Source organism: Trichosurus vulpecula, chromosome 4 (genome assembly GCF_011100635.1).
Source record: "Trichosurus vulpecula isolate mTriVul1 chromosome 4, mTriVul1.pri, whole genome shotgun sequence".
Classification (NCBI taxonomy): Eukaryota; Metazoa; Chordata; class Mammalia; order Diprotodontia; family Phalangeridae; genus Trichosurus; species Trichosurus vulpecula.
Genome location: NC_050576.1, coordinates 64,542,311 through 64,569,260, shown reverse-complemented (window position 1 = coordinate 64,569,260; position 26,950 = coordinate 64,542,311). Strand labels below are relative to the sequence as shown.

Genomic DNA, 26,950 nt, shown 5'->3' with positions numbered 1-26,950 from the left:
GCACTGTTGCTCTTCAGCAATGGTCTCAGCTGTTTGTTGTTTGAGCTGATGTCTGGCACTTCCCCTGGGGGAGCAAGATTACGTCTGGGCTCCTCGTGTTGACCCCTGCCGACTCTATCCCTCTGGGACTAATGAACTTCTACTATTTGACCACTGAAGCCCCACTTCCTTCTCCTCTGTTCCAGCTTTCTTTTTTTTTCCCGAGGAATTCTCTGGGTGAGTGGGGGCCTGATTAGGGTCATTTACCTGGACATTATGTCTCCCGGAAGTTCAAGATGCCGCGTTTCATTCCTTCGGGCTGCAAGCCTCAGGAGTAGGTGTTTTCCTGGCCAGTCACGTTGTGCTGCCTCTCCTCACTTCCACAGACTGCCGTCCCATGTTGGGAGGCCTGGGGATCTCTGCCGGTTTCGGCGCCCAGCTTTCTCCCAGCCTGTCTCTCACGTGGATTTCCCAGCCTTTCAGATTCTCCTGGCTCAGAAATTTGCCCCACGCAGACTGCTCGTGGTTTCTGACTCTCTCAAATCTGCTCAAATTCACTTTTTTATAGGAATCTGACAGACCTTGTGAGAGAGTGTAACCAGAATTGTCTTTGTTTTCTTTGAGTGACTCAATTTATCTCAGTGAGCTTTACTAGGTGCTAAGCCCCAGGCCCAAACCCCATTAGGTGTTAATGTAATCCATGTGGATGTGAACATCCCAGGGTCCTAAGGGGAGGGGCCAACTCAAGAACCAATCACCAGAGCCTGAGCTCTGGTGATTCAGATGATGTCTGATGATGTCTAAAGCCCTATAAGAAGGGAGGACAGAGCTATTGGTGCGGGGCTCTGGAGATGGTGTTGATGAGGAGACTCCGGGCAGCTGTAGCTAAGGAGCCCTCCAGCTTGTAAACCCGGATGTTGAAACTTTGTTGAACTGTGGTAACTATCTGTTGGGACTTGAATCAGACAAAGTCTATTGATGTCTGTAATTTGCATTTTGTTTTGAAGTTCAGGGTGCTGGTTTTTTTCCCCTGAACTAACTGAATGATATTTGAATTAAAAGTAAGCTTGTCAACCCCTTCACCTTGCTTTCCTTAATTAAGCAGATCGAAAGAACCTTGCTGTTGGCAGCTTTCTGGGTGTTGGCTGTGGGTGAATCTTATACCCCCACAGAAGCTGCCAGCCGGGTTGTTGACACAGAGAGCTCTGGTAAGACGCTGCCTTCTTGGCTCCCCCGATCCTTTTGACTATTATGTTAATTTATAAGCAAATCGCCTGGTGGATTCATAGTAACTGATTAAAAAATAGGCCTGGAATTCTCTCTCTCTCTCTCTTTCTCTCTGTGTGTGTGTGTGTGTGTGTGTGTGTGTCTCAGTCTCTTGGTCTCTCTCTGTGCATCTCTGTCTCTCTGTCTCTCTCTCTGTCTGTCTCTCTCTGTCTGTCTCTGTCTGTCTGTCTCTGTCTGTCTGTCTATCTGTCTCTCTCTCTCCCCGCTCTCCCACCCCCCGCAAAGCAATATTGCAGGACAGATGAAATAATTTCTCTGCTCCTCAGTTCCCTCATTTATCCAATGAGGGATCAGACTAAATCATCACTAAGGCTGCACCAGGCTTTGACATTCTACTCTATAATCAGGCTAAGTACTATTGGTTTTGGTTTAAAACAGCAGCAACAACAAAAACACCATGGCGTTATTTCTATTAAGCAGTGAGAAAGGTAAATGGGCTTTGAAGGCAACCCCAAAAGAGAAATTCCTGAAGTGTTTTTAGCAATGGCAACATTGTGAAAATAAGTATATTAGAATAAGTACATGTAGACATGCAGGTTGTAGTAGGTATATAATAACAATTCAAAGGCAGCCCCAGCCCAAACCAGTCACATTTGAGGTCAGATGTGAATCTGGACTCTACAAGCAAGGGAAAGATGTAGAACAGATGAGAAGCCTTCAGGGAAGAACTACAGAGGTGGTCAAGGAGGAACTCCTTTTTGCCAGTTGGAAAGATGTCTTAGGGAATCAGTTTTTAAAATAATGGCGATTCCACAGCCTGAAAGAGAAATGAGCTGGTGGGAGTGAATCCAATCATTTAAAATTTTTTCATGACCATTTAACCCTGGGGAGAGGGACTATCCCCTACTTCTTTATTCTTAACATAGAAAAGGGAAAGGAGTCTCAAATGGAGTCCTGATGGGCTGGAGAGAGAAATGAGCAAGAATCTCCCAACCCTCAGTAGTTTCTGAGATGGTGGAAATACAGTAAAATGGTCCTCAGTTCTTTGAACTTAGAAAAGTTTGATTTTGGTTCACTGGGTGGATTTTTTTTTACACAAGCACAATCTGTTTTAGTGTTCCCCACAAACCATTCATTTATACTTCACTTAAGTTCTGCTCCTGAACTAGAACATTTGAACTTCTGGTCAGGAGGTATCTAAGAAGACAAGTGCTGAAAGTTTGGATTAACTGTGAATCTCTTGGATTGGGGACCAGGGCCTGCCAAAGAGGATGAACATTTGTCCGGCAGAGCAGGACCACATCCATTTGAAGTTACTTGGTTTCCCTTTCCCAGATTAGCTACATACTACGGGGAAAGTCAGCATCTCTCTGCCTTTTGGCATTACCTCTATGGTGGGGAGAGAAAAAGCACTAGGAATAAGAGAAGAGGCTGGTGAAAAGGAGTTCCAGACATGCTGGACAATAATATGACTTTTAAATCTCATCTGGGACCTTTCTAGGAGAGACCACTCAAGTTACAAATAGACAAAAATTGCCATGAAAAATGCCAAGAACCACAGAGTTCCCAAAAACGGGAAGCCCAAAGACCAAGGGTTTTCCTTGATGTTGTTAGGAGGATCCCTGGTCTTTGTTGCTTTGATGATCCTTTTTCTCTGGGATAGAATAGCCTCCCGGGCTTGATCCCACTTCCCTGGTCCCACGAGGCGGAATTGGATTGGTGTACATGGACCAAAGAAGACTTCCCAAGCCAGTTTTGGATCTCTGAGGAATAGCGACAGCACGTTGGGCTTGACTCCACAGAAGCTGGAAATTTCATCCATGTACTCGATATATTCCACTTGCAAGTTGATGTTTTTACTAGGCACATACCTAGAGACAAAAGGGAGGGAAATAGGAAGCCTGTCAGTCAGTGGGTAAGCTTGACATTAACTTCTGGGTCTTTCTTTTAAAAAAAGATTAACAAACCCTACCTGGAAACACTGAATTTTAGAATTTGAAGCAACTGGAGATTGTCTACTCCCAATCCCCTCATTTTATAGAAGTATAAACAGAAATACAGAGGAGGAAAGTGAAAGTCATACAGCCCAACAATGGCAGAGCTGACATGAGCACCCAGGTTTCTTGACTCCTAATCTACAGATCTTTCCACTATACTATACCCTTTGGTGTATTAAAATTTACAGTGGCCAGATCAGAATGAGAAAATAGCCCTCTCTAGGTAGGGCATATGGAGGCTAAAGAATTGTTATGTCTTTTCTTCATTTCTATCCCTTTGCAAATTCACCTTGTCTCACTTGTTGTTGTTGAGTTGTTTCAGTTGTGTCCAACTTTTCATGACCCCATTTGGGGTTTCCTTGGCAAAGATACTGGAGTAGTTTGCCATTTCCTTCTCCAGATCATTTTACACAGGAGGAACCATGCTAGCTGCTACATTTTGGGTTCTATTCCTGAATGAGCTTATGGTAGAATATAAGCTCCCTGAGGGCAGAAATTATCTTGTTTTTGTCTTTTTATCACCATCCCATACCATGGTGTTCAGCTACTAGGAACAACTTAATAAATCCTTTAGAGTGGCTTGTTGAATGGTTAACAATAGCTTACATTCTACGACCTCAGGCCAAATTTTGCAAACAAATACGTCTCAGTTCTCATCTTTTGAGGGAAGGGTTCCAAAAGCCATTCAGGTTGTAGTTGTGAAAAAATAAGGCAATAGATTTCAAAGTAATATAAAAAGTTTAAAGTGGCATTCTATCATTATGATTATTATGACGATCGACAAGTCCCTATTTTTCAGTGTGATTTTTTTTTCCAATAAACTCTAGGCCTAGCACTCTATGCTTCCAGGAACTCTCCCATGACACTTATTCAAACAACACTGCTATTGAGCCAAATATTTCAGAATTTCCTCTCAAATTACTTTCAGAGTTATATTATGAGACATACTTATAATAGGGTCCCAATTTTCTTTTTTCTCTCTTTCCTTTCTTTCTTTTTATATCTTTTTTCTCTTTCTCTCCTTCTTTCCTTCCTTCCTTCCATCCTTTCTTCCTTTCTTCCTTCCATCTTTCCTTCCTTCCTTCCTTCCTTCCTTCCTTCCTTCCTTCCTTTCTTTCCTTTTTGGACAGAAATGCTATTACCCAGTTTGACCACTTATCTTATTCATTAAACTGAGTTCTAAATGACTGGGCTTTTTCCCAAAATTAAATCCACCCTCAAAGGACCAAGGCATTAGCTACCATTGAGGAGATTCAAAATAATGAGCTGTAGGCAATCCCAAAAGAAGAGATTCCTCAAAAAAAAAAATTTGAGCCAATGGAAGTGCCACTGGAAGAATAAGTTCATAGGCTTCTGAGGAGGGATGTGAGGACTCACATGAATGTATAAGTTCCAATATATTTGTTCTGTTAATACAGTAGCCGTGACACAGTTCATAATTATCATTTTGAGGTATTTGCCAAACTTCCTGAAGTAATAGAACAAGCTTGATTTAGAGTCAGAGAAGCTAATTTCAAATCTAGCTTTGCTAATTACCACCAGGCTAACCTTGGAAAAGTCACTAAAACTCTGTGAGTCTCAGGTTCCCTATCTGTAAAATTAGATTGTTGGAAAAATAATTTATGAGATTCCTTAATCTATACATATAACCCCAGTATGTTTGTTTGTTTTTTCACATAGGTAAATGCAGGTGGCAATGATGAAACTGACAAAAATCTCACACCGATAAGATGCTTTACAATTTTCAAGGTGTTTTCCTCATCCTTATGAGGTATGTAGTATGAATGTTCTGATCCTCATTTTACAGACGAGGAAGCTGAATTATAAAGGGGTTACATGATTAACTGGAGGCCATATAACTAAGAAGCAGTAAAACCGGGAATCATATTGCATCCTATGTTCTTTCTATTTGTGCGATAACACATAAGAGTGTATATATGTTTATATATAGTGGTATAGTAGATAAAACATTGGACCTGGAGTCAAGAAGACTTGAGTTCAAATCCAGGCCCAGATATTTATTAGCTGTGTGACCCTGGGCAAGTCACTTAACTGCTGTTTACTTTAGTTTCCTGATCTGTAAAGTGGGGATATTAATAGCACCCACCTCCCAGGGCTATTGTGAAGATCAAATGAGATAATTACTGGAAAGTGCTTAGCATCATACCTGGCATGTAGTAAGCACTATATAAATGTTAGCTGAGAATATCAGTTCTAATGAGCTCTTGGGTATTTTGATTTTTTTGTTGTGGTTGGTGGTATGGATGAAAAGTAATGATTGAAATTTTTCCTGAGGTCCTTTTTAGTTCTGAATTTATTATCACTTATTCCTATGTATCCTTTTCTTTGGCTCATATAAATACCAGTGTTTTAACCCCTAAATTGCTATTTCATAGTCTAACAAAAATTCAACATTATTTTTTTAAAAATCAGTTGAATTTTTTTCCATCATTCAAAGTGAATATCTAAGCTCAAAAAAGTTTTCATTTGCAAAATAATCATTATTCTAATTTTAGCAATGAGGAAACTGAAGTTCGGAGTGATTAAGTGATACATCCAACTAAGGAGTATCAGAGCAAGGACTTGAACTCAGGTCTCCCAACTACAAATCCATTGCCTTTTCCTCTACCATGCTTCCTGCTTAGTAATTCCAAAACAGTTTAAAATAGAAATTCACCCCAGCCCACAATGATCTCTTCTCCTGACTTCTCCTGGTCCTTATTGTCTATATTCCCTTATATTAATTGTCTTTTTAGTTAGACATGTTTTATTTCTTTAGTTAGATGGTTATTGTTTGTTCTTCATTCTTGAGGAGGACCGATGACATCAGGAAGGCGATGCCATGACTTGCAAGTGAATTGGATTTAAGTGAGGGAGGTCATCAGCCTCATTCTCTCTGTTTTAGAGCCATCTGCTTCTAGAAGGAGGGGACTTTTTATTCTTTTTTGTATGCTTTAATGATTACCACTATGCCCTACACATTAAGAAAGGTCAATAAATCTGTTAATTGACTGTTGGCAAATTAATTACTCATTAAGATCCAGTTTTTAGGAATTTAACTGCAGTACATAAAAAGAGAATGTAACATCAGAGAAAAATTTCCCTAAATTCGGGTTTATGATTAGATAGATGGAGCCTTGGACACTTGGGTTATACCTTTTCTCATTTTCTTTTATCTTTTGGATAACATCAGCCATCATAACATCTTCAGGAGGGAGTTTGATCAAACCTGAAAAAGAGTCAAAGGACAGATCTTTACTTTTTGACTAGGAGATGGTATAATCCTTGTGAATGGACATGATGGGTCATCTTTTACCATATGCTAGTATCAGGGCAAACCGATAAGGCTCAACAGATAAGACTAGACTAGAATTGTGCCACAATGGAGCCTAGAGTTATCAGGGGAAAAACAAAAACAAAACAAAAACAACAACAAAAGCTTATAAATGCCATTCTTTGGTTCCTATGAGACATGTCAGTGAGTTACCCAGAGCCTCAGATGTATGCTGAATTGATCTAAAGGTTGAACTAAGCAATGTCCTCATTTCTAAGGGCTATCAATTAGAAGCAGTTATATCTGTAAGAGTATGATAACAAAATGAGGGGATCTTTGTAAACTTTCTTTTGTCAGGTAGGGCTGGAATGAACTTCAGGGATTGTCTACTTCAGAGATCCTCAAACTATGGACCAAGAGCCACTAGTTTTTGTGGGTCAGCAAGCAACCTGTTCTGAGATTACGGGTGTACAAAATAGCTCACCAGCCATACGAAAACAAGCAGTGGTCAGATTTGTCTCTAGGGCCATAGTATATCTTCTCCTGATTTTAGTTCAACAAGCTGAGGTCCCTAGAAATGAAATGTCTTGCCAAAGGGTATTAACAAAAAGCTAATGGCAAAGTCGGGATTTACAATGCATGTCATTTCTGTGTCTTTGTATCATCTACCACTGTGTGGTTGTTGTTGTTCGGTAGTGTCTTACTCTTTGTGACCCCATTTGGGGTTTTCTTGGCAAAGATATTGGAGTGGTTTGCCATTTCCTTCTCCAGATGATTTTACAGATGAGGAAACTGAGAAATACAGGGTTAAGTGACTTGCCCAGGGCCACACAGCTAGCAAGTGTCTGAGAGCAGATTTGAACTCACAAATATGGGTCTTTCTGACTCCAGGCCCAGCACTGTCTACTGCACCACCTAACTGCCCTGGAGTTAGTTGGACTTCTGGAAATTCTAGGCTTTATTAAGCTCAAAAAACATTTATTGAAGTTCCTACTATGCATAGAGAACTGGGCTAGGTGACGGGTGAGATACAATGCTGAGTGGAGATATGGGGCCTGCCCTCGTGAAACTCATAGTTTAAGCAACTTATTACCTGTGTAACCTTCAGCAAGTGACTTAGCCTCTCTAGGTCTTTCTACAACTGTAAAATGAGGGAATTGATGACCCTTAGGTAATCTCTGAGGTCCTTTACAGATCTGTTATCATAAGGGGCTATGACACATCTAGAGATAATTATAATATATATAATATACTATATGATAAATAGAAAAGAAGGTACTGTTTGAGATTGGAGGAGAAAAGCTTTTATTGACTGGGAGGCATCAGAGAAGGCTTCACGGAGGAAGCGGTATTTGAGTTAGAATTTAAATTATGAGTAGGAATGAAATATGGGAAGAGGAGATTGGAAGGCATGCAAAGAATGGAGAAAATATGGACCATGGCATCAGGATAGGGAAACTTAGGTAGCATTCATTCAGGGGCCAGAAAATAGTTTAATTTTCCATGACCATAGCAGCTTGTCACTGCCCTTCCCTGTAAAGAGCCACAAGATTCCAGATGAGGTTTGACAAACACAAACTACAGTGAGACTATCATATTCTCTGGTTCAATCCTCTCATTTTATAGATGAGAAAAACTGAGGCCTAGAGACTTGACCAAGGTCTCACAGGTAATAAGTAGCAACATTAAAATGGGAACACAGGTTCAAGTTGAGTCCAAACCCAATGCTTTTTCTACTACCACACTGTCAGCTTCAGCTGTCTCGCATACCCTTCACCACCATGTTGAAATTCAACTGTCCATCAACCTGAGATATACAAAATGGGTGATGTGAGCAGATATGGCAAGCAGGAAAGGCATTTATCTAGTTTCCCGTGGCCTCAGCTCAGAGAGCAATGCCCAAGTGTTTGGAGCTGGCAGCATGGAGCAGAGAACCCAAGAGTCACAATATCTGATTTAGAAAGTTAATAAGCAGAAAGTAATGACTTTTGGGTCTCTCTTTCATGCATCATATTTTTCCTCTTACCCTTAAAGACTCGAGTAGCCCCTCGGACCTGCAGCTCCGCAATTGGCATGATGGCCCCCAGAGGCTGGAGAAGGCCAATTATAGCCAGTGTTGGCTTTTCCAGAAATGGAGGGAAGACATGTTTGTAAAGGGAGATGTGGTTGTTCTTGATTTTGATGACAGATTCCTCGAGAAATGGGAAAGAGAAGGAGTAACCCGTTGCAAAGATGACAGCATCAATATTATCTTCCTTGGTACCATCTTCAAAAATCACAGCGGTTTCAGTAAACTCCTTCACGTTGGGCTTCACAGCGATCCGGCCAGAGATGATAGCATTGGGAAGGTCATCACCCACGATAGGATACTTACTGAGGAACCTTTTAGGGGAAGTTCAAAAAAACAGGGGTGAAAGCAAACAGCTTTGAGATCAGATTTATGCAGGATCTCCATCTAAGTAGTAAGGATGATTCAATCGTTCAGCCAAATGTACCCTGGGCCTTTCCCACTCTATTCGTTGAAATGTGTACTCCTCTAAAGGACAATGATACTACTGACCCACCAGCAAGGGTGAATTTCTGTAGCACTAGAAAATCTTTGGGACTGGTCTACATTGATCTTTTATCTCTAGAGGGAGGTAGAAAGAATGTAAGACCTGTTTTATTTGTGGCTCATCATTTCACCAGATAGGTGCAGACACATCCAACTAAAGGCCCTCAAAATGTCCACGATTGCTAACGTTGGGTGGGAGAAGAATTTTTCAGTATAGTGCTAATATCAGCCATTGGATCCTGGGCATTTACTGCTTTACATTGCTCTTTCTCTGTTCATGCATCTATTTCTTATCTCCTGAATTAGATTTTTAAACTTCTGTGGAGTAGGAACAAGATTTTGTACTTATCTGTTTCTATTTTAGCATTCTACCATGCTATCTTATATGTAATAGGTACCAAGTAAATATAAATTTATTGCTTGAAAGTAGTGCTGGCAGGCTAAGGAGTGCTGAAGACTATGATGATGTTGTCAGTGAATTCCCAACACTAGTGTCATTTTTAAAACACAGTCTAGAAATTGATGCTACATGTGGAGGCAGCTAGTTGGTTCAGTGGATGGAGTGCTGGGACTGGAGTCAGGAAGACGTGAGTTCAAATTTGATCTCAAATACTTACTGTGTGACCCTGGGCAAATCACTTAACCCCCATTTGCCTTAATCCACTAGAAGAGGAAATGGCAAACTGTTCCAGTATCTTTGCCAAGAAAACCCCATGGACAGTCACAAAGAGTGGGACAATACTGGATAACTGAACAATAACAACAACATGATACATTCATGTTCTAGGTAAGCTAGGTGGACTACAATAGATAGAGCTCAGAATCTAGAAGACTTGAGTTCAAATCCTGCCTCAGTTATTTACTGTGTGACCCTGGGCGAGTCACTTAACCTCTGCCAGCTTTAGTTTTCTCATCTGTAAAATGGGAACAATATTGACACCTTCTACCAGGGTAATTGTGAGAACAAAATGACATAGCATTTATAAAATGCCATGAAAATTTTAAATCAGTGAGTAAATGTTAACTCTAGTAATTATATTATGATTTTGTTGGTGCTTCTTCCATTGGTATGGATGGTACCTCACTCCCTCTCGTCCACATTCTTCCACATTGCATCTGCCTTACAGACTGGAGGGCTTCTTCCAGATCACTTGGTATTTTGTGGCTACCAAGGGAGGGCACAAGCTACATGTCAGTCATTCTTCCTTTCACTAAGTGACCAGCCCATCTTGTTTTCCACCTCCATAATGCTTTCTTGCTATATGACTTATTTTAAGTGCCTTTTCTAATAATATGAGAGGAAATGTGGCCTAGTGGGTAGAGAGTTGTTCTTGGAGAGAAGGAAGACCTCTGACAGGTTTCAAATCCTGACTATGTGTTTTGCTGCTTGTGTATCTAACTCAGGACAAATCACTCAACCTCTTAATGCCTCAGGTGACTCTAGGAATATTCATTGTAGAATACTTGCTTATTATTGCTTGTGGTGCAAAGATTCACAGCTGGGGCCCTAGCCACAGGCCTCTCAGTCACCACTAAAGAATTCAAACCTTAATGCACAATAAGATATATTTATTTCCCTATGGACATGCCTAGTAAGTACTTCCTATTTCTAGAGCCTGAAAGAAATTAGTTTCATTTTTCCCCCTTTCTCATATTTAATTATTTGGAAACTTTCCACCTTTGTGAAATTAAAAATTATAGTTGAAAACGTTCCTTATTTGAACAAAAATTTCATAATTTTGCGAAAGAAAATGCAGTTTTTTATTCTTAAATGTGGTTCACATACCTAGCCATCTCTACCAACTAAATTAAAATTTAGATTTAGAAGAGAGTTTATGTATGGTCAAGTACAATCTTTCATACAATAAGGAATTCTGTCTATAGCACTTATGACTAAAGGTGCAATTAGGAATCCTGGCATCTAGTGTCAAATCAATATGGAGTGGGGAGTCCGGTAAGGACCACGTAGGGTGGCAATTTAGGAAAGGCCCCAGGAAAGACACTTCAACCAGGGATACAATTCTGTTAGGAGAGTGAGTGTCTCATCATCCTTTCCTCTTCCTTGATCTTTACTGCCCACAATCTCACACTATTTCCTTTTCATGCCTCCTCCCACCCTCACTACCAGCAAATTCTCTATATAGGTGTAGGCTAGCATAAGACAGAGAAATACAGGGATGGTGGTGAGGTGTTGAGACAGTGTTCTTCGGGCTGCTATGTTGGAAAAATAATAGCTCCCTCACCAATGTCGATGCCTGGTGGCTCTGTCCCTGACAAAACAGAAACTTCTGAAATGAAAATTCAGTCCCTAGAAGCAAGACTTTCAGAGAATTCAGAAAAATTAAAAACCTGGAAAATGATTTGGACCATTTACCATCTGTCAAGATTTTGGGTCACTGCTATATTATTAAATTTCCATTTAACATATCTTTTATGAGAAATAGCATTTTAGAGTGATAGTCTGTACCTGTGGGAAGGCTTCAGGCCATAGTTTGCATGGTTGAATCTCGCATTCAGTTTTTTTTCTCCCCACCTATTCAGTAGGCACAAGGGGGTAACATGACGGATGATATTTTTGAAGCGAGTAAAGTATGTAACATCCAATGGGTAGCCATTATCCGCAACACGACTGAGCACCCATGATCCTGACCTGGTGCTGAGGAAAATCTTTTTCAAAAGGCAAAAACTTCAGATTAGGTTGATCAGATCTCAATTAATTATTCTTGTAAATAGGGATAGGAGTATGGGATAAGAGGGTTTCATTTTGGGTCAAGCTACCTTCTAGCCCTTCAAAGAACAGAATGGGGAAAGGAGTGGAGATAGGGAAGAAAGGGGAAAATAAGGTAAGAGATAGACCTCAAGTGGTACATTATTTAGGGCTTTGGGGTTGATAGTATGTAATGTTTGCCTGCATCTTAGCTGTGTTGAGGGGAGATGGGGAAGGGGAGGCATAAAACTGGAATGTAAAATGTGTCATTAAAGTTGAGAGGATAGAAATTCCCGTAAAATATCCCTCAACTGGAGAGCACTTAATAGGTCTTTAAAAGAGCAACCCCAGTGGGAGGTTGGAATAAATTGAACCTTTTTCACGGCATGGCTGAGATCCACAGTGATATCTGCTCCAGAGTTTCCCAGCCCAATCATAACCACTCTTTTGTCTCTGAAATTTTCAGGCTGTTTATATTTCCAGCTGTGCAAGATTTGCCCTTTGAATTTTCTTATACCTGTAAGGACAAAAACCAACGACAAAAGGCCTTAAAGAGCCTATCTCATTCCAAAGTGAAGACTGTCCAAGGCAGAGATTTTCCCCAAACCAGAAATTGTAAATGTCATATTCTAGCACCATATGTATTCTTTATAAATGTTCATGCTGTTTTCAGAATTGAGTTTGAGGGAGTAGGCGAGGCTTGAACTCTAGTCTCATCTTCAACACTAAATGAAGACATGACCTTGAGTAAGTCACACATCAGTTAATGCCATTTCTCACCTCACCCTCCCTTCCAGGCACTGTGTTCAGCCAATCCAGAAATGGGCATTTATGAAACATTTACTGTGTGCCAGGCACCATGTTAAGCCCTAGGGCCACGTGGGATATGGAGAAAGATAATATATAAATAACAAAGTACATGCAAGATATGTACAGAGAGATCTATAATAAAGTGCTAAAGTCATGGCATCACATATCACAAGGGCAGCTAAGTGGTGAAGTAGATTGAGTGCTAGGCTTGGAATCAGGGAGATCTGAGTTCAAATTCTGACTCAGACACTGGACCCTGGGCAGGTCACTTAGCCTCTATATGCCTCAGTTTCCTCATCTGTAAAATGGGGATAACCATAACACCTACTTCCCAGGGTTATTGTGAGGCTCAAATGAGATAATAATTGTAAAATGTTTAACACAATGCCTGGTATATAGTAAGTGCTATATAAATGTTAGCTATTATTATTATTATGTATTTAGAAGAGCCTCCAAAGTCCATCCTATTAGGTAATTTGAAAAGGAAAGGCATTCATAGCTGGAGGGGGGTGACTGGGAAGAGTCCTGCAGAAAGTGAGATTTGAACTGAGTCATAAAAGAAGCAAAGGAAACTCAGAAGTAAAGAAAAGGTCTAATCCTGCCTTTAATTAGCCAGCCCTATGAGAATTTGGGCAAGTCACTTCCCATACTCCATCAGTTCCCTCATCTGTAAAATGAGCGTGTTGGACCAGATAACTAGTGAGGTTCCTCTAGATACTTGATCTCATGACCTTAGCACTTAATTTAACCTCTTTAAAGCATGAATCCTATATTATTGCATACATATAAATACATATACACCACATGTATACACACATATGTATATGTACACATGTTTGTATATAAATATATATGTATATACCTATGTATGTGTGTATATATGTGTATGTATATATGCGTGTATATAAATATATATAAATATATGTATATACATATGTATGTGTGTATATATAGGTATATGTGTATATGTGTGTGTGTATATACATATATAATGTATATATATGTGTGTGTGTGTGTGTGTATATATATATATATATTTATATATATACACACAAAAATCTGTTTATGTATCTTATCTACCAATTAGATTGAAGTTCCAAGAAGGCAGAGGATCCACAGACCACTGGTGTTCAGTCAATGTTTGTGGACTTAAACAACGAGTTAACAAACATTTATTAAGTGCCTATTATGTACAGAGCACTGTGCTCCCCAATAAGGAGGGGAAAACAATTAGACAAAACTTTGGTAAAACATAAGGAAAGTCATCCAGGAAAGGCAGGATAGGAAAAGGAGCTGAGAGAAATGGATAATATGGAAACAAGGTGAGTTTTGCTTGAAATGTCAAAAGACCTAAAGAATGTCCTTTAGTATACTAGTTTCCTGGGAAGCTATTGATAAGAAATGCATAAAAGTCACAGAAGGCTCTGAATCTGAACCTTTTGAGATAGCATCTACAGGGATGACATCAGATATCCATTGGCAAGTTGGAGAACATAAGGTATTGGGGGAGAGATCATTACTGATCTGGGCTTGTAGGAATCATGAAGGTTTTCACAGAGGAGATGGCATTTGAACTGGCATTTAAGAATGGGTAGGATCTCAACATTGTGAGGGTCCAGAATAAGCATCCTAGGCACATGAGAGTGTGAAAACTAGCCACAAGTGAAAAAGCACAGAGTATGAGAGTGAAGTGGAGATGAGAAGCCTGATTTAACTAGGATATGGAATAGGTGAAGGAATTGGTATGAGATGGATACAGATCTGTAAGGTGCTGCCAGATGGTAGGGGGCCTTGAATACTAGAATTTGAAATGAATTTAGGGACCTTTTGAAGGACTTTGAAGAGGAGTAATACGCAGATCGGCATAATGAAATAGACAGTGTTGGAGCCAGGAAGACATATGTTCAAGGTCCACTTAGGACGTATCTTGTCTGTGTGACCCTTGTAGGGAAGGTACCAATCTGCATTGCTGAAAAGTGTTTCATTACCCAGAAGTTCTCTATGTTACTAAAATCAGAGGTCTTTTATCTATTCATATGATTAAATCTATACATAAAGAAGGTTTGTCAGGAGTGAAATCAGGGTGATATTACTATACAATATAGTAAACAATAAATTAGAGGTTTCAATTCTTCTTTCTTCCTTCCTTCCTTTCTTTCTTTCTTTCTTTCCTTCTTTCTTCCTGATTTCTTCCTTTTTTGGAGGCAACTAGCATTAAGTGACTTGCCTAGGGTCACACAGCTAGTAAGTGTCTGAGGCTGGATTTGAACTCAATTTCTCCTGACTCCAGGGCTATCCACTATGCCACCTAACTGCTCCAGCACACCACATTTCCAAACAAAAAGAATCAGTTTGATAGATGAGAGATTTGTCCCTGTATCAGTCCTGTGTTTTTGGTTACCCTAACGATTAAGCTTAATAGTAATTCAATTTTTTTCCTTATAAGACAAATCTAATAATTTATCCTATAATTTTAATGAGGCTTTTCCCTTTTTTATTTAAAATATGCAGCTTTGTAAAAGATGACACTCCCCATGGATAGCTTGCCTGGAAAAAATGACAGAGGTAGGTAAGGATCAACATGATGACCAGTGCAAACCAAAACAGCATCGAAGACAGATGATTCCTTCTCCCCAGAAGACTCAGTGATGACATTCCATTGACCAGTGATAGAGAAATCTGGTTGTTTTGTCACACTGAGGACAGTGGTCTGAAAGAAAGCAGAAAAATCACAAATGAGGAGGAAGATGAATTGATCCTGAGATGTGATGAGAACTGTTGCCAATAACTCAGTTAAGGAGATTAGCCTTCTCCTTCAGAGGTTATCTGTAGCCAGCATACAATGGAAGAGTAGCCCAGTCTTCTGGGTGTTATGTTACTCAACTGGCCCTCAAATAATAAAACTTCTTGTGTTGTTAGAAGGAAGTACATAGCCAGGTGAGATTTCTGTTTCATAGAACACTGTAGTAATGGGGCTCCTCTTTCCTCCTCTCAGCTGTCCTAAAGGCTAAAGTACTATTTCTGAGCCTCAGTCTGATTGATGGGGTCCCTGGTACTGGTGAGGTCCCTGCTACCAAGTTTCTGTCTATCAGAATCTGACTTTCTGGACTGCCAACTTCAATCACATAATGTCAGATCCCTCTGAGGTTATATATCACCCAGTTTTGCTGTCCACCACTGGATATTTCTGACATGACCGTTGGCCTACCTGGACTTCTTTTTACCGCCTGCTGCCAGATTGTCAGGATAATGAAAACTTTTACAAATGTCTTTCTCTTGCCTACTACTAGGACCTTCCTGGTTCATCCCAATGCATTCTCTCTCCCCCTGCCCCTAATCTCCATCCTCCATGAGATCAATCTAGTTTCTGAATATTAGCTTCCCTACTCTGATGTTATCCACTCCTAATCAAGTCCCAGACACTGGGTTTGCATATATGAAAATAATCTTAAATGCTTCTCAAAATGTAAGTACTATTATTACTAATGTTGCATTAGAATTTTAGAATTTGTATATTCTCACTGCTCAAAGTATATTATGAACTGATCCATTGTATCAAAAAAGTTGTTCAGTTGTGTCCAACTTTTTGTGACCCCATTTAGGTGAAACACATATACACACACCAAAAAAAGAAAAAAAGAAAACAAAACCTCACAACAGTCCATACCCTCAAGAGGCTTATATTTTGCTAGGGAATTACAAATGTAAACAGGTAAAAATAGACATTATAACTTGAAGAGGAGGGAGAGAATGTTAACAATGATGTGGATTGGAAAAGCCTTCCTGTAAGAGCTGTCACATAAACTGAGCTTTAAATGAATCCAGAATTGTAAGAGGCAGAAATGAGGAAGTGTCACATTCTAGGCATGAGAGGCAGCCTGTGCAAAATCCACGAGTCTGGAGTTAGAAAGACCAAGTTCAGAGAAGACCCAGAAAACCGACTGCAGAAATGTAGACCATGTTGAGGGGAGTAACAGGCAGAAAGCCTGCAGAAATAAGCATGAGCCAAATTATGAAGGACTTTCAATGTAAAGCTGAGGAGTTGGCATTTTTTCCTATAGACAATACAGTGTTCCCCGTGCCTTACCTTAAAACATATATATGGCAGCAGTCCAAAGTTCGTGGCATATGCCTGGAAGTAATCCATTACTTGGCTATTGTGCATGTAGTTCGGATAATCTTCTGGGACAGGGAAATCACTAAAGGCCATCATCTCCTTAGATGTGTTAATTGTCAGAGATTTATATATGCTGGCCCTTCCCTCGATAGATTTATCCTTCAGGAAGCAAGCAAGCCAAAACTGTTTAGGTTTGTCATCCAAGATTAAATTCATAAATCTCAGAAATCCCTGATTTCTTTTTTTTGTATATTTGTTTTATTTAATTTATTTAATATATTTAGTTTTCAGCATTGATTTTCACAAGAGTTTGAATTACGAATTTTCTCCTCGTTTCTACCCTCCTGCTGACTCCAAGATGGCGTATATTCTGGTTGCCATGTTCCCCACTCAGTCCTCCCTTCTGTCATGCCACTCCCCTCCCATCCCCTGTCCCTTTTTCTCTTGTAGGGCAAGATAAATTTCTACACCCCATTACCTGTGTACTGTGTATCTTATTTCCTAGTTGCATGCAAAAACTTTTTTTTTGTTGTTTTTAAACGTCTGTTTTTAAAACTTTGAGTTATAAATTCTCTCCCATCTTCCCTCCCCACCCACCCTCCCTAAGAAGGCAAGCAATTCAACATAGGCCACATGCATATCATTATGTAAAACCCTTCCAGGATACTCATGTTGTGAAAGATTAACTATGCTTTGCTCCTTCCTAACCTATCCCCCTTTATTGAATTTTCTCCCTTGACCCTGTCCCTTTTCGAAAGTGTTTGTTTTTGATTACCTCCTCTCCCTGTCTGCCCTCCCTTCTATCGTGCCCCCTCTTTTATCTTCTTCCTCCTTCTTTCCTGTAGGTAAGATACCCAATTGGGTGTGTATGGTATTCCCTCCTCAGGTCAAATCCAATGAGAGCGAGATTTACTCATTCTTCCTCACCTGCCCCCTCTTCCCTTCCTACAGAACTGCTTTTGCTTGCCAGTTTCATGCGAGATAGTTTACCCCATTCTATCTCTCCCTTTCTCTCTCTCTCAATATATTCCTCTCTTATCCATTATTTGATTTGTTTTTAGATATCATCTCTTCATATTCAACTCACCCTGTGCCCTCTGTGTATTTATATATATATGTATGTATGTATACATATACACCTACATATATATATATATATACCTAGACACACACACACACACACACACATACACATATATATATATACACATATATGTATATTCCATTCAGCTACTATGATACTGAGGTCTCATGAATCATACACATCATCTTTCCATGTAGGAATGTAACAAAACAGTTCAATTTTAGTAAGTCCCTTATGATTTATCTTTCTTGTTTAACTTTTCATGCTTCTCTTGATTCTTGGGTTTGAAAGTCAGATTTTCTATTCAGCTCTGGTCTTTTCACTGAGAAACCTTGAAAGTCCTCTATTTTGTTGAAAATCCATATTTTGCCTTGGAGCCTGATACTCAGTTTTGCTGGGTAGGTGATTCTAGGTTTTAATCCTAGCTCCATAGACCTCTGGAATATCGTATTCCAAGCCCTTCAATCCCTTAATGTGGAAGCTGCTAGATCCTGTATTATCCTGATTGTTTTTCCACAATACTCAAATTCTTTCTTCCTGGCTGCTTGCATTATTTTCTCCTTGACCTGGGAGCTCTGGAATTTGGTGACAATATTCCTAGGAGTTTTCTTTTTGGGATCTTTTTGAGGAGGCGATCTGTGGATTCTTTCAATTTCTATTTTACCCTTTGGCTCTAGAATATCAGGGCAGTTCTCCTAGATAATTTCTTGAAAGATGATATCTAGGCTCTTTTTTTGATCATGGCTTTCAGGTAGTCCAATAATTTTTAAATTATCTTTCCTGGATCTATTTTCCAGGTCAGTGGTTTTTCCAATGAGATATTTCACATTATCTTCCACTTTTTCATTCCTTTGGTTCTGTTTTATAATATCTTGATTTCTCATAAAGTCACTAGCTTCCACTCACTCCAATCTAATTTTTAAGGTAGTATTTTCTTCAGTGGTCTTTTGGACCTCCTTTTCCATTTGGCTAATTCTGCCTTTCAAGGCATTCTTCTCCTCATTGACTTTTTGGAGCTCTTTTGCCTTTTGAGTTAGTCTATTTTTTAAGGTGTTGTTTTCTTCAATATTTTTTTGAGTATTTTTTGGGGTCTCCTTTAGCAATTCGTTGACTTGTTTTTCATGGTTTTCTCGCATCATTCTCATTTCTCATCCCAATTTTTCCTCTACTTCTCTAACTTGCTTTTCCAAATCCTTTTTGAGCTCTTCCATGGCCTGAGACCAGTTCATATTTTTCTTGGAGGGTTTTGATGTATGCTCTTTGACTTTGTTGACTTCTTCTGGCTGTATGTTTTGGTCTTCTTTGTCACCAAAGAAAGATTCCAAAGTCTGAGACTGAATCTGAGTGCATTTTTGCTGCCTGGCCATGTTCCCAGCCAACTTACTTGACCCTTGAGTTTTTCAGCAGGGTATGACTGCTTTTAGAGTAAAGAGTACTTTGTTCCAAGCTTGGGGGGAAGCGCTGTTGATTTCAGAGCTACTTCTATACAGCCAGCTCTGCCACACCAGCACTCTTCCTTTCCCAAGAACCCCCAACCTGGACCTAAAGCAAATCTTAAACAGGCTCTGCTCTGCACTCCTGCTCTGATCCACCACTTAATTCCTCCCACCTGGTGGGCCTGGGGCCAGAAGAAACTGCAGCTGTAGTTCTTTAGCTGCACCACCCCCGCTGCCCCAGGGCAGTGGCCGAACTGTGAACTCTTTTCACTCTGTCCCCTGCAACTTTTCACATGAACCTTCTCTGTTGTCTTTGGTGTTTGTGGGTTGAGAAGTCTGGTAACTGCCACAGCTCACTAATTCAGGGTGCTAGGGCTTGTTCTGCCCAGCTCCTGGTCTGGTTGGTCCTGCTGCCTCCCACGCTGAGCTCCACTCCCCTCCGCTCCCCTCCACTCAGTGTGCGATAGACCTCACCCAGTGACTATCCAGACTGTCCTGGGCTGGATCCCTGATTTCCTCTGCTATTTTGTGGGTTCTGCAGTTCTAGAATTTGTTCAGAGCCATTTTTATAGGTTTTTGGAGAGACCTGGAGGGGAGCTCTGGCAAGTCCCTGCTTTCCAGCTGCCATCTTGGCTCCACCCCCCAATCCCTGATTTCTTGTGTCACATAGGCAAAAGACCACTCTCAGTCCTCTGATCCTCTAAGAAGTATCAAAGTCTTATGAAAAGCATCTTCCTGGACATTCTTGTTTCTGTCTGTACAATATTTACTCCATGACCAATGGTATATAAATATTTGGATCTTTCTTTCTAGCATAACTGTATATATTACTACAAGACTTTAGGTGCAGGAAAGTAAGTATCTCTTTGCAACTGACATTGGTTTAGTTTGAAATGAACACCAAGTGGTTGAAATTTTTTTTCTTGAGAGCTCTTAATTAAAAACTATGCTTCTGCTTTCCTGCCAATATCTTGACAAATGAAAATCATTAAAAAATTTAACATATACTATTTTAACATAATTTAGTTATTTAGAATACTATTAAATTATATCATTAATATATACTGCTGCACTTTATCTACTACTGCTTTATGCTTCAAAAGTAATTTATAATGGTTAATGTTTGTTTAGTGAAGAGAGTTTTACATTGAGATTCAAGACATCTATATACTAACCAACTCTGTGACAATGGACAAGTCATATAACATCACTGAGTCTCAGTTTCCTCATCTGTAAAATAGGTTTATAATATGGATCCTATCAACTTCATAGGGCTGTTGTGAAGATAAAGTGAAAAGATAAGAATTAAGGTGCTTATGAAAATTGAAAGCACCTTTAAAGTACTTTTATTAGCCTCACAAACTTCCAAGTCAATCCTTTCTGTGGAAAGGGGATTTTTTAATTATATTTCCATCATGGTTCCCATCTCTCTGTAATGAATGTGATCAGTAGCCATAAAAATGGACACTGACTCACTTTGTAGAGAAATTAAAAGCAAATTGAGGGAGTAAAAAAGTGACAGGAAAAGTGAATATATGGGTGATATAGAAGCACATTTAAGAAGATGATTTGGGGACTGGAGGCTAAGATGCATAAACTTAGGGTGAAATAAATCAGAGATATTTGTCCTGGAAAAATCTCAGTAGTGGTGGGGGTGGTGGTGGTAGTGGGACATAAGAGCTGACTTTAAATATTTGAGGGGCTGTCATATGTAACAGGTGTTGGATATGTTCTGGTTGACCCTAAATAGCAGCAGAGATTAGAAGCAAAGAGGTAGATTTAGGTGTGGTATTAAAAATGACAACAAAAAAAACCCCTTCCTAACAATTAGAGGTATTCAAAAATGGAATGGGCAGTCTTGGTGTGTAGTGTGTTCTATGCTATTGAACAAAGGTCTTCCTGGCTGGCCACTTGTTGGGAATGTTGTTGAAGAGATGCTTATTCAGGTACAAGTAAGACCAAGTGACTTCATTGGTCTCTTCTAATTCTGAAGTTCTTATTTTTATTAGGAAATAGGGGAAGGGGATCAAGTTACCAGCAAGAGAGCAGAATAATGGTTTTATGCAAACTTTTTCAACCCCACAATTTTAAATGAAAAAAAAATATGGTGAGGTACAAAATAGTTACAGCTGATCCCTCAAGAGCAGACCACCTGGAGCATGTCAAGAACCCTCATAAATGAATGCCCAAGAACTTTCATACTTAGGTCACTCAAACAGCATTCGCACCTCTCCAAGGTGACAATCGCAAGCAAATTTGCAAGTCTGTGCCTGGAGTCTTAGACTTTGCTTGGAGGATTTTATAACATGATCACAAATTTTAGAAAAAAAAAATCCAGAGCTTGGAAGATAGCAATTTAATTATTTTTTTTTTTTTAGATTGGAAAATCTTTGAAGCATGATCTGGTTTTTATCATTTATCCTATTTTCATGGCTTGTTACAAAATGTTCTGCTATGTAGTTCAGTTTATTTGGGCAGCAAGAGTAGAATTCTGGACTTATTACCTTTTTCCTTAATCAATCTTGAATTCTACTTGAAGCAGGAAATGGAAAGCAGTGAGACAAAGTGGAAAGATTTGATGTCAAAATGCCAATATGACTCTATTATTCAATACCTGTGTGAATGTGGGCAAGGCCATTTGCTTCTCTGAACTTCAATTTCCTCATGTATAAAATGAGGATGTTGTAATAGATGACCTATAAGGTTACTTCCAGTTCTACATTCAATAAATGGAAGGCCAGTTCTTTAGGATTTGAAAAAAAAAATAGGGATAATAGGGTTTAAAACTGTAAGGGCCTTAGACATTTTCTAGGTCACTGTCCTTATTTAACAGATGGAGAAACTGAGGCCCAGAGAGGTTAAATGATTTGCCCAAGGTCACACAGGAAACACACAGATTAGAACCGAGGTCTTCTGACTCCAAATCTAATGTCCTTTTCATTATCCTATGATGTCCAACTTAGCTCTACATTTCAATAAAGAACATATTTTTAATCAGATTCCATCAGCTATATTACCAGAACTTTTTGAGCTTGATAAACAAAATAGCAATATACAAAAAGCCAGACCTAGATAGGAAATATTCCTTACCTGAAATTTCCAGAGTCCTCCGACATCATCGTTCTGCTCAAAGCAGGTGGGCTCAAGCCCCTCATCCAGACAACACTTAATGGCAGGGAGGCCACAGGACCCAGCACCAATGATTGCAACTCTCTTTACCATAGTGTCCTGTGTCAAGGGGAAAGCAGATGAGTCTTCTTTCGGTGACAGCGTTGTGCCAAAAAAAGTGAGCGATGTGGATTTATAAATTTGGATGTGGATTTGGATGTGGATTTATTCAAGTGCGTGACTGTTCGGAGTAATTACTCAAATCGAAGATCCCTGAGTAAGGGAAAAGAAAACGTACTTAAAGGGAAAGAACACAATTAGATTTCCGTGGAGATGGGTACATAAACAGTGGGACAAGCTGAGGCAGGATTATTTCTGTGAAGAAGGGAACACAAACAATGGAGTCCATGGAGATGGGAGTACAAACAGTAGGGTGAGCTGGGACAAGATGGAGAAACTGAAAAGGGGGTGAGCAGGGCATAACAACGAGGGCTCTTTGGTTCCTGGTTTCTACCTTCTGTACTTTCTGGTGAGAAGAGGGAGTAAAACAGCTCATATATTAGTATTGCTGAAATGGAAGGAGTAACACAAAAATGCTATCAAGGAGCTGTGCCATCCTCCTGGCAAGAAGAAATGTAGCTTCTCACTCAGAAGATTCTGATGTAGTTATCATGTGTTATGGGATACTAGTGTCTTACTTTCCTATCAGACTGTGGATTCCACGTGAAAAAGTATTATATTTTGTATGGACTTTGTATCTCCCCCAGGACACCAAAGAGTATCCGGTACATAGTGTGTTCTTAATAAATGACTAGAATGTAAATTCCCAATAGAATATAAGCCCTTTCAGGGTAAGGACTATTTAACTATTGTCTTCACATTTCCAGTGCCAAGTACTATGCCAGGCATATGGTGGGGGCTGAGCTAATAGTTAATTGAATATCGTTGCTAGTTCAGAGTTATATTCTGATTGATAGAGTTGCCACAAACACTCCACATATAATCAACTTTCAAAGAAAAACTACTTTACATGAAAATTAGAGTAGAAAGAATTAAATCTTTTAGCAATTGAGAAAGCGTGATTTAAGATCTCCCAATGCCTCTGCATGATCAGTTCTCACTGATAGTGACTGAATTGTTATTGAACTGAAAGTCCTTGTTAAATGAATTAAGCTGGCATTTGTACATTTTAATGTCCATTTGCAAGTTGCCCTTGAAGAAAATCACTGTGACAGCTAAGAGGAGGACAAACTGGAATGGAGAGAAACGTTTGGTAAAGAGACGAACCAGGAAGCTTTTGAAATAGTATGGGCATGAAGTGATGAGGTTCCTGGTAGTGTAGGAAGAGGAAAAGCATGCTGGCAAAATCAACTGCCTTCTCCCTCTGCTTCAGCGGCCCTCTTCTCCCATTGGAGAGTTCCTTCTCAGGTATCTATTTGGAGGAAAAACCTGGACCAACAATCCTTCATTCTCCTGATTTTGCCACCATGCTACCTCATGCTAACTTGTTAGACATGAATGAACTAGGAGTGATCATTGTATATACAGATTTTTTAAGCAATAAAAAGCAGCCTTTAGCTAAATCATACAACACCCTACTGTTTTTACTCCCATCTCCATTGACCCCACTGTTTGTACTCCCATCTCCATGGACTCCACTGTTTGTGTTCCCTTCTCCACAGAAATAATCCTGCCTCAGCTTGTCCCACTGTTTATGTACCCATCTCTACGGAAATCTAATTGTGTTCTTTCCCTTTAAGTACATTTTCTTTTCCCTTACTCAGGGATCTTCGATTTGAGTAATTACTCCGAACAGTCATGCACTTGAAGCACCTGGGAAGCAGGTGTTAGTAGCAAACTCATTTTACAGACAAGAAACCAGAGGTTTATTGATTTGCCCAAGGCCACGTAGCTAGTAAGTGTCTGAGGCAGGATTTGAACACAGATCTTCCTGATTCCAGGTTCAAGGCTCTGGCCATGCACCACCTAACTGTTTATAGCTTAGTAATGTTTTAAATATCATAAGATATTTTTCTCAACCCATTCCAATGAAACTACATTATCATCACCTCTAGGTGTAGGGACTAGATTTTGAATCTAGGACTCTGGACATGAGTGTGGCGAACTTTTCTTTATACCTCCTTGCCTCTCTAAAACAAGAATTAAAGCAACAACAGTAATAAAGAGTAATAATAAGTAATAAAAGTAACAACCATAATAAACACAGAAAAGGACTTCGAGGGACTCTAGTTAGAAAATCTAGATAAGTGCATCCTGGTCAACCAAAGAAAATAGGAGGAAAGGGTGATGTAAAAGGAAAAGAAGGAGGTGGGTTTTGTTCTTTTAAAAGCAATTGAATGGAGGAGAGAAAAATCCATCTTATTTTTTAAAAATTCCCCATTGCATCCCTATTAAGCATTCTATCACATAGCAAGCCAGGGAGCTGGGACCATTTTTAAATCTTTGGAACTTCACCACAGGGCAGATGTCAGAGAGGATCTTCTATGTTACTGCAATCACTGTTAAATAGGTAAGAGCTGAGGATTTTGGAGATGCTTCTAACTCAGATTCTATCAGTTGTATGACAGCAAATCTGAAAGGGATTCTTCTTTGTCTTCTTCTGGAGATCTTTGTCTCTGGGCTCAATAGGCAGGCTTCCCTTTAAATATTCTAACCCAGTCTTAGGCTGTGCCATCCCTCACCCTCTGCATTTTGGTCAGATTTATGAATGTAGTTCTGTTTTCCTCAGGATGTACCTTCCTTATCTTTTATTTTTCCAAAACAAATTCCACAGATTATCTCCTCCTTTTCCTAAAGTATGACTAGTACCAATTCATTTTACTATCTCCATAGAGAATTCCAGGTAATGAGATCTGTTCCATTTCATTTTAAATTATCATTGAAATTTGGAAATTCAGGGAGTTGCTTGCTCAACAAAGAGGGAAAAAAAGAACACACTGCATCTTTTCTTTGTACCAAAGTGAACACTGTTCAGTTATTTTCAGTCATGTCTGACTGTTTGTGACCCCATTTAGGGTTTTCTTGGCAAAGGTAGTGGAGTGGTTTGCCATTTTCTATTCTAGTTTATTTTATAGGTGAGGAAACTGAGGCAAACAGGAAGTAGTGACTTACCTGAGGGTCACACAGCTAGTAAGTGTCTGGGGCCATATTTGAACTCAGGAATATGAGTCTTCCTGACTTCAGGCCCTGCGTTCTGTCCACTGCAACATCTAGCTGCCCGAAGAGCAAACGTAATAACAGCTTTGTAGATAGTGAGGCCAGTGGCTCAGAAAGGTCAGAACCAGGGATTAGTGAGGGATGGTTAAAGACAGATCAAGGGTTTCAAGCACCTGAAGAGCAGAGCCACCAGGGTCAGACAAACGCTCGACAAAGGTTCCAAAAATATCTGTATTTCGTAAATTTATTTTTCCATCTTCCGTCTCTGAGCTTTTACACACCAGTCAACCAGTCAACAAGCATTTCTTCAGAGCTTGCTGTGTGTCATGCACATCCCCAAGTTCTGAGGATACAAAGAAAGGTTAAAAACACTCTGTGGTCTTGGCCCTTACAGAGCTCTCATTCTAATGGGAGAAATGACATGAAAATGACTATGTACAAACAAGATATACACATTGCAAATGAGAGGTATTCTCAGAGGTGAAGCACAAGTGGTCACCTGTATCTAGAATGCATGCCTCTTCACTTCTTAGATTCCTCCTGGAATCCTTGGCTTCTTTCAAGATACCAGGTAATACCTCCAATGCTAGGTCTTTCCTGATTTCCTGAGTTATTAACATTTTCTCCTTTTAGAATCATTTCATAACATTTTTATATACTATGTATTTGTTTATTTGCATACATATCATACCTCACTGCTTCTTGGGAGCAAGCTTTTTTTTTAATGTGTTTTGTATCTCTACTACAGCATAGCATTTTGATATAGTAGGAGCTTAATAGATGTTGAATTGATAAGATTCTTTCAGTAGACAATAGGTACAGATCCAGGTGGGTAGGTGCATCAAAGTCTGACAGCAAGTAGAAAACTAGCCACAGATACTGGGGCTAAATAACTGATCATTCAGCCTTGGGAAAGACATAGGCCGGAGTACTAGACAAGGAAGGACCCCATTTCCAGAGGAACTGAGGAGAAAACCAAGGCAGGAACTCAGGGATGTGAAAAAGACAGAAGACTGAAGATTTAGTCACAGAAATAACTAGGTGGCTTAATGGATACATACATTAGTGTCAGGAGGACCAGCAGTTTGAATGCTATCTCAAACACTAAGTAGTTTTTGGACCAGGAGCAAGTCATTGTACCTTCTTCATCCTCATTTTCCTCATCTCTAAAATGAGAGTTGGACTTCACAGCCTTCAGGGCCCCTTCCAACTCTAAATCTATTATCCTATGAAAATGCTAAATTACTTGAACTGAGATATGAAGTCAGAGAATGACCCTCAGTAAATTATGATGCTGAACCCATGGGGGGATTATAGATCCATATATCCTTGTATTTCCCTGCCTTAGTAGACAGGTTAGTTCCTATGCCCTTGAGCAGTGGTTCTCAGAGTGTGACTCAAGGTTCCCTGGGAATCAATTTCTTACATGTGTTTCTCACACACCCTCTCAATGCCAGACAACTTTTCCCAAAGTGACCAA

At 39.7% G+C, this 26,950-nt stretch overlaps 1 protein-coding gene across 1 annotated transcript; it reads right to left on the bottom strand.

The window, feature by feature from the left end:
* Positions 1 to 2,722: 2,722 nt before the first annotated feature.
* Positions 2,723 to 22,407, bottom strand: LOC118846747 (flavin-containing monooxygenase 5-like). The gene is made up of 8 exons (XM_036755490.1): positions 22,276 to 22,407; positions 16,636 to 16,824; positions 15,096 to 15,258; positions 12,113 to 12,255; positions 11,499 to 11,698; positions 8,504 to 8,859; positions 6,360 to 6,432; positions 2,723 to 3,077 (listed from the first exon to the last, which is right to left on the bottom strand). The coding sequence occupies exons 1-8, from the start codon at positions 22,405 to 22,407 to the stop codon at positions 2,723 to 2,725; spliced, it is 1,611 nt and encodes a 536-aa protein (XP_036611385.1).
* Between the last annotated feature and the right edge of the window lie 4,543 nt (positions 22,408 to 26,950).